The 16,983-nt window shown below is 33.1% G+C and overlaps 1 protein-coding gene across 1 annotated transcript in view; it reads left to right on the top strand.

Annotated features, from left to right (window-relative positions):
- The window catches only part of LOC132952409 (uncharacterized), a 217,122-nt gene that overhangs the window by 130,045 nt on the left and 70,094 nt on the right, over nt 1-16,983 (top strand). Inside the window, exon 4 of the mRNA XM_061024703.1 lies at nt 10,419-10,538. Coding sequence (XP_060880686.1) covers nt 10,419-10,538 — 120 coding nt within the window. The remainder of the gene's footprint in view (nt 1-10,418; nt 10,539-16,983) is intronic.

Below are 16,983 nucleotides of genomic sequence, written 5' to 3'. Positions count from 1 at the left end.
TCGCCGTCTCCTATCGTCGGGTCGTGCAGTTTTTGTTATTGTTTCCCCGGTCGGCGGCGATGACGACTACAACTGACAATCGCACGTTTTCGACGAATTTTAAAATATCGTGCGTATTTTAAAGCGAATAATATACGCCCCCGCCCCGCCTGTGTACTGTGAACGAAAAAGGAAATATAATTATTCCTATTCACCGACATCCGACGCTCGAACCTTTATTCAAATCGCGCTACTATATATATATATATTTATAACCTAACCTGACCTATTTATAAATATCATATATCGAACGCCGAATCGTTATATAAGATTACTAGCTAAAGATCGATATTTAATAAATTTTAGACGTGGCGTAAATGTACAAACTTGGGTACACATCAGTCTGCAGGATTCTCGAACGGCGGTGGAGGCCTTTACACTACAAACGCCCGCCGTACCTATTACGTTTTATATTTACATACGAAAACTTACTGCAGCAGTCGATTTTCTGTCATTTATATATACCTACCTATACATATTATTATTAATCAACGTCGTCTATTTCGTAATTACCTAAGTTTCCAATTACAATGATCAAAGCGTTGCAACGTAGGTAGGTATATATGTACGTATATATATATATGTATATTATAGTATTATATATATATAGACGAGCTTTGCAGTAACTATTTGGTTTATAACTATGTTTTGGAAATATTAGAATATTATGTAATTTAAAACGCGCTACCTGCAACGTGCGATACTATAAACATCAACAGCGTAAGCTAAAACAATGTATTTATATACGTTTTTAGAGTATATTAATGATGAACCGTTATAATATGTTGTTTCGTGTTTCCATCGAAAGTGTTACGTAAATGACTTTGAAGGGTGTGACATTATGCAATAGTCAATTATATTATAATATATATTATTATGTACATATGTTCATATTGAAAATTGTCCCGATCGTAGGAGAACTATTTCGTTAGCTAACTATAATATCTACTTAATAATAATATTATACATGTCTGTAAATGTATTATATTATAAGTCTTGCATTGTAGCTTTAAAATTGTTTGACCGGGTGGAAGAATACTTTGCATCGATGATATCGAATATCGATAAACTTAATTAATAACAATACATTGTTGCAAAATCAAATTGGTCGCAAACAGATTCCAAATGGTTTCATTATTATTTTAAAGAAATATTATTTAGTTATTCTACTTAGAATCGTATTTGAATTCATTCTTTAAATAAAATATATATTATGTTTTTTAATATAAACAATGTTATAATTAATATAATTTTAAACTAATAACGCAATCAGAATTATTTTATGAGCGTTTGATAAAGATTGAAAACAAGAACCAGCATATAACTAAAGTAGATGGATGATGATTATTTCATTCTCGCTGCTGCATCTACTCCTTTATAATACCTATACATTTTAAATAAAAATAACCGCCGAGGTTACTTCTTATATTATGTTGAATACATTAAAGTCGTAAAAATCTTATACATTTTTATTAACATAGGTTGAAAAAAGGAGGGGATTGAGAGGAATACCCCCCCACCATATCCTAGCAAGAGGTCTTAGTTCCTCTGGCCCTACAAAATGATAATGTCTAAATTGTCATAATTGTAAAATGTATGTTTAATAACTTTTAAATTAAAATTGATTACAATATTAAGACCAAAATATTGTACTGAAAATTATATTCGTAAGATTTCACAGAATATCTGATCATTATAATTATCTATTATCTGATATTATGATCTTGGGTCGATTAGTGTTAGGTATACATTGAATTTAAATAATTTTTGTTTAGATTACTTTTTAATCGTTCAAGAGTTGGTACCTAATTGATTTTTTTACTAAATTCAAATTTCCAGACATTATAATAGTGCCTATTCCTGTGATGAATCGTTTTGATTGTAAAGGCTTGGTAACTTGTCTTAATGGAATTAATAATTGCGAGCGAACCGAGCAACTCTAGTTCTGTTATAAGTATAATGAGCATGATAAGATCAACCGCTCTAGTAATGACAACGAATTTCCGATTATGCGCATACCATACGCGGTTGTATAGCAGAATAGATTAACAAATGGTTGTATACCACGCTTGTACGTCGGGCGCTGAGGTCTCCGAGAAGCGCGTCACCGGGATTAATCGTTCTCGGTTTGTAAGTTTTACACACACACACACACACACACATCCCTGCACTCTGTATGTACGAACGTGATGCATATATTACTAGCGACTGTCGTTGGAAGTATATAAATCTCCTCGGTTTACGACGACTCTGCAGTTAGACGAGAGGCGTTTTTTTCGATACATCGATATATCGAGACGCCCGAAATATATTATGTCGCGTGTTATATTATGTGCTTATAATTTATATCCAATCGTGTTATGTATACGTCGCGTTATACAAAGACATCAAACATATATATTATATATATATATATATATTTGTACGTTGTCGTGTACCAGCGACTTTCGGGACACGGAAAGTCTTATTCGAAGTTTTATTACACGACGATAGCGCGAGTATACATTATTATTATTATACATATTATATATTATTATATGGCGGTGCAGTGTATACATATTACATATATATATACACCGATTCTCTTTAATAGCTCCGCGTCAGAGACACAGCCGCAGCGTGGCATTAAACTCGTTTCGCGTGCTCTATATATTATAATGTATACGCGTAATATACTGCAGACGTCGCACATTTATCTTTTTTCCCTATCCCCTTCCACCCCGTCCCCGCCCAAGACTCGCCACCGTCCGCGGAGAGGAGGAAAAACGTTACTTGTAATACGCGTATACGTATATGGTATATTTTATGGTCGGGATTTCGCGTCGCGGATAACATGTATAGTGTATACATATTATTATTATTATTATTATTATTATTATTATTATTATCATCATCATCATCGTGCCGTGACTTTGTCCTTTCCATACATTATACTGTGACGCGCGGGCTTTGCGACGTACAAATAATAATATGGACGAGCGCTCCGTCGTGTACATAATGTGGGACGTGCGTGGTGCGTATAATACTATACCTTTACATCATGATATGCATACTGTTATGGACGGCGTCTCGTGCAGTGTTGTGTCTAAGGAAAAAACGATGTGGTTAAACACCGCGATAACTAACCACAATTATTATAACGCGGTATTAAATAATAATGCCTTAGCTGTTTACAATAATTACAATTAGGTATTATATTAATAATATGAAGATTATAAAAGTTTGAAAATTAAAAAAAAATAAGCGGTTTCTAGTTTTTTTTTGTCCCATCAATCGATAACAATATAACAATCGCGGTTGGAGACGGTGCGCAATGATACCATATAATAATACCACCATCATCGGCTTCGTGAGTTCGGAGAAAGACAAAAGCTGAATATTATATTATTTTATTAATATAAATGTCTTTTAAGCACGCATTTGACTGTGCATTCAAAGAAGATCGAGTTTTCGAGAACGCCTCTCGCAATGATATTAAATATATACGGAAATACTTTACGGTCTCCTCGTAAATTGTTTTATTATTTATTGTCCTGCCGCTCGTACCTGCCTTATATATATAAATTTATGTGTGTGTGTGTGTGTGTGTGTGTGTGTGTGTGTGTGTATATGGTTTGTACGAATGCGTGTGGGGTCCGCTGGTATAAGGTAATCTCAACTCTTATTGTTTCGACGAAATCAAACATTTGAAAAGGCAGAAAACAAAAAGGGCTCAGCAAACCCATACCGCAACCAAGTCCTCTCGGCGACGTCTGCAGCAGAATAAAACAATGCGCAATAATGACGCAAAACAAATACCTTTTTGGTTATTACCCTTTTCCCGTTAAAGTGTAGCTACACCTAGTTATACATAGTCTGACTGACGATGACTCTTAGTTTACACGTTACTCCTCCTGCAAAAATATTACCCTCCGCGCGGTGATGTGAAAATCGTAATAATTCACTGTCGAGTCGCAAAGTTATTATACTTAATACTACTATAAGTACTATAATGTATTGTATTTTCGTTTCAAACTTGTATTCGTGTTTATAATAATAAAATAATGATATACATGAACCCGTTGACGATTTCGTTTCCGCATCCGAACCATAGAAATATTACTATACACAGTGTACCACTGCAACAGGCGCCATCACAAATAAGCCTAAGTATCAGTAGTTGTACCTGTTGTGTATAAAATATTACGGCCGTTTGGCAACCATAGCAACTGGTAGAATAAGAAGTCGGTCTTATTCGTTTGGCTTTATACAATACAATATAGCCATATAGGCGATGCTTTTCTGACAATTTCAATAAGACAACAACACATAGAAATCGAATTTTCAACGAGTAAATCATTATTTGTAAGTGTATTGTAACTTAAAAGTATTAAATGTAATGTTCAGATGAGCGGAGTAGAGTGGCGGCATCAAGCAAAATGTCAGTTCATTATTCCGCTCGTCTAAACTTATACGTTATAAAATATTACTGACCTCTCGTTTGAAAATCGATTTTTGCATATGAAAATTATAGGAAAAAACATTCTGTTTCAGAATATGAAATAAAAAATGTATACGCTGTTATTAAAAAAAAAAAAGAAATTAACTCAAGCTATTCCAACGATCACAAATAAGTACAACATATACACATACTTTTGCCGAATATAATTGTTTACCTTTAAAACAATCACCTTATGACGGTTTTCGTTTTCGCCCATCCGACAGTGGACCCTTCTGGATTATAATAATATTATATTTTGCATCATTACGCGGCCGACCTGGTTTTAATTATTTTCGCATAACGTTTCGCTGCAATATTCTGTAGATATTAAACTTTTGTGGTTACGCCGCCTACGGTCACGTCCCTAAAAAGCAAAAACAAAAACATCGTCAAATTCGTCGTATTCGGGTTTTAATACGGCGGCGGCGTGCACTGGGCGTACGATAATGTAAAATAGCCCGCAGTCAAACCAGAAATAATCTACAGACGACCCCCCCCCCCCCTCTTACGGTTAGCGACAGTTCACAATAATTATTAAAATAACATCGTATAGGTACGACAATAATCATTGATATTATGATAAAGAGAAAATAAATTATCTATATCGATGATACGCCATATTAAACCGAGTATTATACGTCGTCTGTCGCGATCGTTCAATTTCGTTTTGCGTGTTGTCGGTACTATAATATTATATCGATTTGACGATTTGGCGATGTCATTTGTGTTTGCAGGACTTTATTGCGATCATAAATCTCAAAAAGTTATAATACGCCATTACACGATACATAATATTAAGTTATTATAGTATGATTATGTGTACCTATACATCATCTTTTGGAAGATGCATTGTTATCAGATCGAACTCGACAAAAATCTCTGTGCACAGTGTACCTGCATTGTGTATACAGAGTGATCCACCAATGAGCATGGTAACCACTTCTATACTTTATAAAGCGTTATTTATTAAATTTTCAGTTTTGAAACTTTTGAACAAACTGCAAAAAGACCATATTTTCAAAAAGTTTTATTTTTTATACCATTTGTTGAGAGTCCTTACTTGAGTGGTACAAACTTCGATTTTTTCAAACAAGTACTCAATTTCTGTCTACTGTGAATTATGAATAACATGATTTTTTTGAAAATGTTGATGCGGTTACATCGAAATTTGATTTAGACATTTTTGATTTTCAGTGTTATAATTTACTTTTATGTGCCTACCTATTAAGGATAATGGTAGTTATTAGTTAAATGGTTTTACATATAATATAAAATATACCATGTGTAATATTTAATCTAGTACTTATTCGTTATTATACCACCCATATTTTTTAAGCCATATTATTATATTGTCTTATGTACTTATTTAAAATGTAATAGCTTCAAAATTGTTCAAAATTCGATTTAGATGCATCAATATATAAAAAATAAAAATCACCAGCTTAAAGATTTATAGTAGGTACAAAATTGTGGTTTGCGTTTGAATAAAATTAAATTGTACTGCTACGAGACTTAAAACATTTTTTAAGGATTTCAAAATATGTTTCATGTATAAAAAACAATTTCAAAAATCCAGAATTAGAACAACTTTATTATTAGATGAAAAAATGTTGATGACCACGACTGACCGTGTTTGGCGAATCACCCTGTAAATAATAAATTGTCCGTGTAATAATTCTCGGACCGGCGAGTACGGCGAGTATCTAAGAGGAAAACGATAAAAAAGAAAACCATAATATAATATATTATTATTTTATGTTTGCTGTCAGGAGGTCGTTACGAACTATATACACGGTGAAGACCTCACCGTGGGACCGCGATCGGACATCGGGTCCGTTGAGATAGTACGTTGAATTATAAACGCGCAAAATAATTTATGAACGATAATATAATATAATAATTGTATCGTCGGTTCGCTCCGTCGGATCGATATTATTACACAATAATAGCAACGCGTTTTATTTTTATATTACATTATATTTTGTCTGTACGCACCTCCAGCCCACTGTTGAATCGATGATGTATGTAACGCATGCACGCCCTGCTATAAGCGTATTATCATATGTATTGTTGTTGTTTTTTGTTGTGTTTATTATAATATGTGTATAGAATTTCGTCGGAAATCTATTTATTATAATTGTGACGGGCGTTTAGAACAATAATAGCGTTTCGATGGTTTTACATAATTTATCGAACAATATGCGTCGAGCATTCGCGCGTTAAAAACACCTATAACCCCGTCAGACTTATTATTGTTATGTTTTTTTTTTTGATATGTTGATTTATTAAATTGTATTCTATTAACACTAAACCGCTATTTCCGTCCACACGAATATAATATTGTTGGTGTTAGTTATTTTACTAAGACTATACTAATATAATATAATATTGTTTATTCTTAAATATGCTGATGCTATAGCAGGTAATCGGTTTGACTTTGAATTTAAAATTGTTAATTGCAATATCACGATGAGGATGTAGACTACATTTTGTAAACTATACTGCACATTAATCGTAAAACTATTTGTATAATACAATAACAACACGGTTATGTCGGGTTTTAAATAATTTATCCCATGTCTTGCCATGCCAAGTCTTATGGTTTGTCGAAAGCTCACGTGCACTATTGTCGCGATAATAATGCGTTATAGCAAACGCGTCGTTTGTTATTTTAATATATTTATAACCATAAAATACAATGCGTATATGAAGTGTAGTTGTAACGCTGCTGAAGGACATAACGAACCATAATTATATTATATTATACGGGAAAAAAACTCCGAGATATACCGTCTCCCCCTCCTATCTTCACCCACAACGGACATTGTAAAAAATTATTAGTTCAGTGTTTCCAACGCAAAGGGTTAAAGTCATCACACATTACAGCAAGATCTTTTACTGCGGTCAAACCTTAACCAAGTTGGGTTGTACCGCATGCTCAATCGTACGACATTTTAATTATTGATTTTTTATCTTTTGATTTTAAAGAAAAATAATTAAAAATATTGTAAAGAATGCACGCGTGCTCTAGACATCATCTTCTTATCGATTTTTACGTCCGCTTTGCCCGAGGCCACGCCAAGTCAACTCGACGTGACGCAATCGCATACGAAAATATAATTATGCCAAATAATAGCGAGGCCGGGCGCACACAATGTTGTTATACGAAACATTTAAGGCTCTGACTTTCTGAACAGTAGAAAAAAACGATTTTTAACCTCCACGGTCGGGATCCGTGTTAACTATAACATAAATCATATGATAGCTCGTAGGGTCGTGTCGTATCAAAGCGAATTGCATTTCGGCTGAGGTTTGATGGCGTACCGACGCCCAGCGAGATATCGCAAAGAAATCCGTTGCGTTCAACAACCGTGATGTGGCTGGTGGGTGGAAGTGGGTGGAGGCGGTGGCGAGCGAACCCTACGAAATGCCGTTCATTAATCGTTAGACTTTGCAGTATACGAGCACTATACCACCAGGTACATCATATGCGTGTGTAAGTCTGGGTGCGCCTGTTTGAATTGTTTAGTTTTAATTAATGTAACTTCGTTTAAACATGCGTATATATATATACACGTCGTCAACACTGAGTTTCACCTGTATAGACGAATATACGTGTGTGTGTATTTTGTTTATACCGTGCGCTATACAGAGTGAGTCACCGAGTATTTGCTCAAACCCCAATTTTTCCTTAAGCAATGAATTTATTTTCAGATTTTGGAATTTTTAACTATACGCAAAAGTACCACTTATTTTTGTTTCGCCATACAGACTGTGACATATAACTAAATAAAAACCATCCTTTTTTTTAAATGTAAACCGTTTACCAGATGATGTTTTTAAAAATCTTGATGCCTCAAAATCAAAATTAATACCATTAGTTTCTGAGTCTTTTAATCATTATTTACCTATCTATTAAGAATAAGTAGTCCAATATATAACAGATGTAGAGCATAAAGTGGGGGTTATAATGATTTAAAAATTAGATTATCTAATATTAATATTAGTTTACTAAAATTGTATAGGTAGTAAATTCGTAAAAATTGTATGAGTATAATATAATATGTACTTGACTAAAATTAAAATGCGTATATATTTCATATGAAATATAACTGATAAATATATTATTGAAAAACAATTTATTATTCTGTATTTTCAAAAATTCCAAAAATCGGGATTAAAAAGAATCATTGTTCTAACCTTATCTTATGATAAAAGTGGATATAGTGAGCACGCTTCGTGGGTCGCCCTGTATATTATGAATGTAGGCGCGACATTGGCGTTCGGCAGGGGTGGTGTTCCCGGAAAGGGCGTGTTTATAAAGTCCGGATTAAAACACCCCTCCCGCGTCCGTCGCCTGTCGGCATTTATAATTGGTAAAAACAATTCCTGCAAGTCGACGCGCGCGTTCTCGAGTGCCGTGATAATTGAACGCGATTTAATCTTAACCGCCGCGTTATCGTGCGGTATATAACAATATATAATAATATTATAATGTATTATGCGGACCAGCGACGAAAGCCGCGAAACGAGCTAAAATGTGTTTCACACTCTCACCCCGACAAACGTTGCGTAATTGGCCGATTGACTGTACGAAAGTCTACGGAAAAATAACATTTACATTGTCAGTTATTGTAGCGCGGGCATTGTTGCGGGAATACGAAAAATAGCGGCTTAAAATAATAACAATATAAATCCCAGTAAGTACCTATATTCTATAACTACGGGGTTTTCCGCGTTTCACGTCAGAGAAAATCTCTTTACAACCTGGCGTTGTATGACTATTATGAGTAATTATATTAAAAGCTGTTAAATCGTGATAGATAGTTCAACACAACTATAATGATAAACGTACTATAATATTATCTTGCAAAATATTATGCAAAATCAAACGTTGGGTTTTTTTTTTTGCAAATTTAAATATCCCCAAGTACCTAATTACCGTACTAATAAATATGGAGAGGGTATCTGCGAATAATTTGTTTAATATCTTAGTAGATTATGTACGCGCAACAGAAAATGTGTGTTCACTGTTCAGTTGAAATATTACAGTTTTAAAATGCGCATAACCCGCCATTAAATTTAAGTATCAATAAAGGCCTATAGTGGACAATATTCTTATAACCCGTCCAGTTAATCTATTGGCATTTGGCCACCGTTATGATTTTAAAAAGAACGGTGGTCCGAAAACTATGTTTTTTCAATATAATAAAATTTTCCGACCACTGTATTTTTAAATCTTAAAAATTGCCGAGTGCCAAGATTAATTAGGCGGGTTATACAATTAAGTTTGCAGGTAATAGGGGAGAGTAAACGTACAATATTAAACATTAATGTTATTGCTACATTGCTGAGGTTTGTTGGAACTTATAAGATATATTATTTCAATATTTTAATTTAAAAGCGAGAAATGAGAATTTTCTAAATGTATTATTTTCCACAATTTTAACTTGCCTTAAAATTAAAATATCGAAAACCTCCAACAAACCACGTACAATATTGTTACCTCTGAGTTCAATAATAGGGGAATTCACTCTTGTTAATATATTGAAATTTAAAATTAACCAAGATACAGGAGAACTGCTGAACGTCCATGTTCTATGTTACGGACTCTATATTAAGACGGAGGCAAAAAATGTGAAGGGTACAGAGACGTCCTCTTCAGAATTATTTGTAATTTATTAAACACATATAGGTACCACAGCTTTGCTGGTATCGTGAGTATATTGATGATGCGGCTACGCCTAACACATATTATATAACCGCGAATTATGATACTTACTTCCCTCCCCTACCCTCGTTGCGTATCTCTAGTATAATATTTTATTGTAACACGGTTTGACAACCTATACGATTTCGACGACCTTTTTACTAATTTTTTTTTCCATTCTGTTCTCAGAGTCGACCGCAGACAAGCGTGCACGACGGTTGCGCCACTCTCAACGGCGGGCTGGGACGGCACTCGTCTTCTGCATCGTCGTCCGGCGTACACTCTGACACGGCTGCCGAGACGGACAACGTGAGTATTATTGTTTTGTGTTTCTCTCACTAAGTGTACGTGTAAACGTGTGCGTAGGTGTGACGTGCGTTGGTGTGTTGTATAACTATCACGTAAACCCTAAACCCTAAACCCTTCGCGGAGGGGGTGTGTGCGCGCGTTCGGGCGTTCGTGTTTTTCTTTCTGCAGTCTCAAGCGGAAAAAAACCACCGTGAAGTTTGCGAAGACTTTTCAATTTATAGTGCTTGAACGCGACTGACCTCCTCTACGATTATTATGAGAAAACTTTCGACGAGATCCGCGTGGCGTTCGCCACCGTCTTTCAGGTCCGGTAAACGTATATAATGTATAAAAAAGTCTCTCCACGACTTGAATACGCATATGGCGTATATATATTTATATATATATAAAATATATAAGGATTATATAATACCCGACAAAGTATATGCATGTATAGGTGTGTATCCGTGTGCGTATATACAGGGTGTTTCAGGTTTTTGGTACAAAAATTGAGAATGATATGTCGGTGAGTGGAATCGAAAACTTGCGAATTTTGAAAAACCCTACTTAATAGCTATTGGTATTCATCTCATTTAATTTTTATTCAAAATTATTGCCATAATAACGACAAATCTCACGAGGTAACACATTTTTGATTAAAATTTAACAAGAGTGACATAATATAATTATGAAACAAGTGTTTTGGCAGACGAAATCTGTTCTCGTGGTGTACCTATCTGTTATTGCAATAAGTTTATAGTTGAGTAAGATATAGATACTGCAAGTACTCTTAAAAATCACGTAGTCGAAAATTACAAAATAATATGTTTTTGTCTCTGGTCACTGCAGATGAGATCATTTTTAAGATTTGATCGGAACAACCTGAAACACGCTGTATACAGTGACACAACGGAACTGGTGGGTTTTTTGTTTTTGTTTTCCATATTGATTCGAAGACATTTCTATAGTAGATTGACCATACACCTCGACTCTAAGATACGCGCTTATATATAGGTATGTCTGGCTTATTATATATTTTACGTTATACGCCGTGACCCAAGCCTTAACTTGACCTTTTCAGTGATTTTTATCCAAAGCAAATTTACTCTTAGAAACCATTTCTTCGTATAAAAAATGTAATTAACTGAATAAAAATGTAGTTTTTAAATCTCTGATGACTTTCGATAAAATATATGACTTTATTATGCGAGATTCAATTACAGAAGAAAATTAAAAATGTTTGTTTGTCCTGCTTGTGCTGTCTATTCCAGTCTGCACGAGTGTGATAGGGGTTTTCAGATTATTTTTTTAAAGAAACTTATTACGTTTTCCACAGTAAATTCTATGGTGATTAGCACAGACTATATTTCGCTATAAAACAATGCCTACTGCATTTTTAAACATCAGAATTGTATTTATTAAAATTAGCATTTGGAAAACAAACAAACTTTTAAAACTTAAAATGTCGTGAAATATAATAAATTTAAGTTATTTTATCTTTTTTTTTCATTCCTTCCAAATGAGTTTCTATGCTTGTACTTTTTGATGAAGATCAAAAGTCGCCGATAATTCTTTGGCAAAGTTTAAATAAACGTTTTGAGTTTGTTACAATTATTGCTTTAATGAGCTATATGCATGTGGGTTCAAACAAAGATACAACGTAACAGAAAAAACGGCAATTGGAATCATAATTTAAAATGTTTAAGCATTCATGGATTTGAAGCATACATATTAAGCATTCACACTCGTGCTCATTTATTTAAATATATATTTTTGTAATTTATAAAAATATATCGCAAGATGTAAGCACACCGAAGTTACATCACAACGTGGTTCCCTCTATTTTTATTTTGCAAGTTTGTTATTAAGAATATTATAACACTATACATTACTTAATAATCAATATTATGGTCACACGATAGTCGTACCGTTCATTTTTTTTTATTATTATTGTTAATTAACTCACTACATGATAGGCCAAGTTTTTGATATTACAAGTCAAAAGGGCTTCCAAAAGAACCTAGCAGATAACATACAGAGGTGGATATGTACAAAACGAAAATGTAAAGCATACGTTAAATTGAACGGAGATTGTTTATGTGAAGAGGTATTAACACATAACCACGAATGTGAAGACGATGGTACACTTGCGCGACAACAATCACCCGAAGACGTCGAAGACTGTTTTTATAATGATTTGATGGCCATAAAACCTTGCTGCCCAAAATTGGATCAGTTTTTTGACTACGTTCATGATACATACATAATGACAGATAGTATCTTTCCACCGAAAATTTGGGCTAGATTTGACAAAAATATTGATAGAACTACAAATTGTTGCGAATCGTTCCATTCAAAGCTGAATAAAGAATTTACAAGTGCCCATCCTAATATATTTTATTTTATGGAGACTTTAAACAGTATTCAGACATTAAATTATATTAAATTTCGAAGTAATAATGCTAGAAAACTTACTAGCAAACAAGAAAAAAATAACAAATTCTTGGAAAATTGTATGACTGAGTACATCAATGGGAAGCTTACGCGAATTGAATATTTACAGAAAGTTTGCTTCAAATTTGCAAATCAGCGTTTTTAAACATTTGTATTTATTATATTTTATTATTTGTATTTTTTACCTACACCTAGTGATAATTGACTTCCGAATCAACGATTGAAAATTGTATATATTATATCATTTTTTTTATAACACACATTGACGCACATTTTTAACCAAGCCTGAAGAAAATGTGCGTAATTAAACGGGAACCAATTCGGCCCAACCCAACAAAATACCTTTTTCAAACGGGAACCAATTCAGTACACCCCAAAAAAACACCTTTTTCAAACGGGAACCAATTCGGTACACCCCAAAAAAACACCTTTTCCAAACGGGAACCAATTCGGCATGTGGGGTTGGAGCTCGGGAACCAATTCGGTACCAGCCGTCTTAACTGTGGGGGAGGTTACAGTTGGTTAGAACACGTGTGTATAATTGGCGAAAATTTATCATTAGGACTTGGGTAGTGGTCACCCATCCGGGTTCTAATAGCTCCGGCTGATGCTTGACTTTAAAACACGTTTCGTGACTAAAGCCAACCACCGCCCCTATTAGGCCACATACCGTAGGTACATTTAATTGTATGGATAGTGAGGTTTCAAGAATTTTTTCTATTCCAAACAATCAATGCCAAGATAAAAATCATACCAAATAATCACATGGAACTTTGTTAAATCATATGAGATAAATAAAATAAAAATGTGATTAGTACTTATAAATTGCGTAAATTGTAGCATTAACTCACTCGCATTCAGCAGAGTTTTAAAATAATAAACTTTATATTAAATTTGTTTGAAAAAATCATGGGTTAAACATTTTAATTTTTCAAAATTAAATGTAGATACTATTAAGTTCTTAGTAAGCAGTAAAATGTTGCAAATCCAAGTTCATCCGGCCGAAATATTCGATGCTATTATCGTTTGATCATACAGTGTATCGAAATACATTCATTACACAGGATCTCGTTTGATCAGAGACCGCATAAATCTAGCATTATGTTATATTGGTTAGGTACTTATTGTTACCAACCAGTATATTGTGTATCGAAAGGGGCTTTTATTGGTCACAGTGACAACCGTGGTTATAATAATATATTATTATAATATCGAACACTGTAATAATAATATATTATATACGGTACATATAATACGACAGTGTTTTCACTAGGAATGCGTTTACCACGATACACGCGATTGGCTTTATAAATATATATTATATAACTGCCATTGTAGGCGATACGATTCCGGCGTAATATAATCCACATAATTGTTATCGAAATCCAAATAAGGCGAAAACATAAAATACTAAGTCCGTGTTTGAATCAAACGATTTAAAAGACTTGCATTAATTGTTTAGTTATGGTTATCTCGAAACAAAATTTTGTATTTTTCATACACACACACGGAAAAAACAAAACAGTTGTTTGTACTATAAAAATAGTAGGATTGACTGTACATTATAATTGCTATAGGGATAGCTATAAGATTAATCAGATTTACTAAAATATTATAGTCAAGTTATTATAGTTATTCGGACTGAAATATGCTATTTTAACTATATTTTTTAGTTAATTCAAACGTTGAAAACTGCATTAACTATAAAATATAGTAAACCTAACCATAACTCATAACTATATTTATATAGTAATAATAAGTAAATCATTTTAGTTATTTTACCTATCAAATAGTTATATTTACTATAATTTTTGTTTAACTTTAATATTATAGTAATTTTTTGTCCGTGCATAATATACGTTTTCTTTTGGGATTGCCAGGGAATGTACTAAAATATCCGCTAGACATAAAACTAGAACATTTTGAGTATCTAATTATTATAATACGTATAAGTAAACATAATAGTATATATCGATTATAATTTTAAATTGTCCAACAGATAATTAATATTAATAAACACAATAAATACATACCTATACTTATGTCTTATAGTATGCATCAAATTAAAATGCAACTGAAATCTTATGTAAATATTACTCCATATATCATATAATCTAAGTCCAACTGTTTAATAATCGTAAGCTAAGATAACTTGGTGGTTAAATGGTTAAAGGTTATATAATAATAATAATAAAAAAAAAATTAAATGCCCAATATAAAATATGATCTACTATGATGTACTTATGTCATTTTCGGCTTATGTTTTCACCAAGAATTTTTAAAAAATGTACCAATATCAACCTTGGAATTTCAGTTTTAAAATATTTTTTTTATTCTCAGACAATTCATATTTTATTTTATAATCACATTATACTTGGATAAAAAAGCTTATCTCTCCATACCAATCATTATATTATATGGTTTATCTTTACAATTCAGTTCTAATATTTTCCTCTGTCATATTCTGTCGTCTGTGAATATATATATTATTATTCGATATAATAATATTATATACAGCTGGTTATCTATAAATATTATAATGTAAAAACCTCTATAAATGGACACATCTCAAAAGTCTCACATTTTCGATTATTTTTTTTAGACATTTTTAAATAGGAAGGGAAAAAATTGGAGATCTGTATACGAAAAACAAGGATTATTGCCTATGTAATATATTATATTATATACTTTTGTAAACATATTATCCTCCTCTTATGTATATCTTTAAATATACGTTATTATAACATGTGTGCTTTATGTCTTGCATTATAATTTGATTTCATTTTTTCGACCGTCAGTCTTAAGTATACAATACATCGAGTATTAAATTTCGTAGTTCGTTTCGTAAGATTTCCATGTAATATTTGAATTTTTTTTTCAGCTAGTATTTTTACGCCAGGGCATCAAACAAAACACCCTAAAAGCTCGTATGTGTGTCTGTCCGTTTGGTTTACGGTAAACTACTGAGTCACACACACACACACACACACACACACACACTTGTATATACGATGGTACAGTATATTAGTGTATATACATCGCACAGAGTGCAATAAAAGCTCACGTCGCGCATTTCGATCGTCCGCGCTTGTAAGACGGCAGCCACGTACTAAACACATTCGCTCTATACGTACTCTATTTCTTTGTACTCGTTTCTCACGGCGCCGACTGTTTGTCGTGAGTATAAGCGATATATGTGTACGGTATACCAGAGAGGTAGGTACGACGCTATTGTTTTACGGTCTGACGCGCTTCGAAAGTATGCGCCTGTGCTATGCATTTCATTGCCATGTAAATATATTGTGTACAATGTAATATTATATAATTACTAATCGTGACAGCAGTCGTCTGCGAGATTTTCCGCAAGTAATCTTCTTACTTACATTTTTTGCACACCTCTTCGCAAAAGCAGTGCAGCCTTGCTAATGTTGTACCAAACGAAATTTGTCTGCGATTGCTGTCATTATTATCGTATTATCATTAATGCGTGTACAAATTCACACGACTGAACATCGTACCTACATATTATTATATATAATTATTAGATTATGACCGACGTTTCGTTGTATACTATTATAGTATGGGTCCTCGTTTTAGGACGATGTAGGTATATAATTTGAAGACGTGATGGATAAGGATATTTTTTAAAATTGTTCATTTATCGAGTTTTGACGGGCCTAAATGTTTTGAATGTAAGTGAGTTTTTGGTGTCTGCCGTTTAACTTTCAAATAATTATTGGATACGGAAATTGTATAAAATAATAATATATATCAGTTAATTTTAAGGTTTTTTTTTTTCATAATAGTGTAATATTATGTGTGAAAGGAAAATATTCTTGATCTGAAGGTCGTTCCTAGCAAATTAGTTTTGAATTTCATATAGGTTCATACATTATTTATCGCATGTTATGTTTATAATAGTTTTCATTGGTTTTATAATTTCAGTTTTCTGTGATAAAATTCACTTAACGCACCTCAAATGCTTCCGTGATTTGTTAAGAGTGTTTTTATT

Source organism: Metopolophium dirhodum, chromosome 9 (genome assembly GCF_019925205.1).
Source record: "Metopolophium dirhodum isolate CAU chromosome 9, ASM1992520v1, whole genome shotgun sequence".
NCBI classification, from domain to species: Eukaryota; Metazoa; Arthropoda; class Insecta; order Hemiptera; family Aphididae; genus Metopolophium; species Metopolophium dirhodum.
Note: the sequence above shows the minus strand (reverse complement) of the source record. Positions and strands in the feature narration are given on the sequence as shown.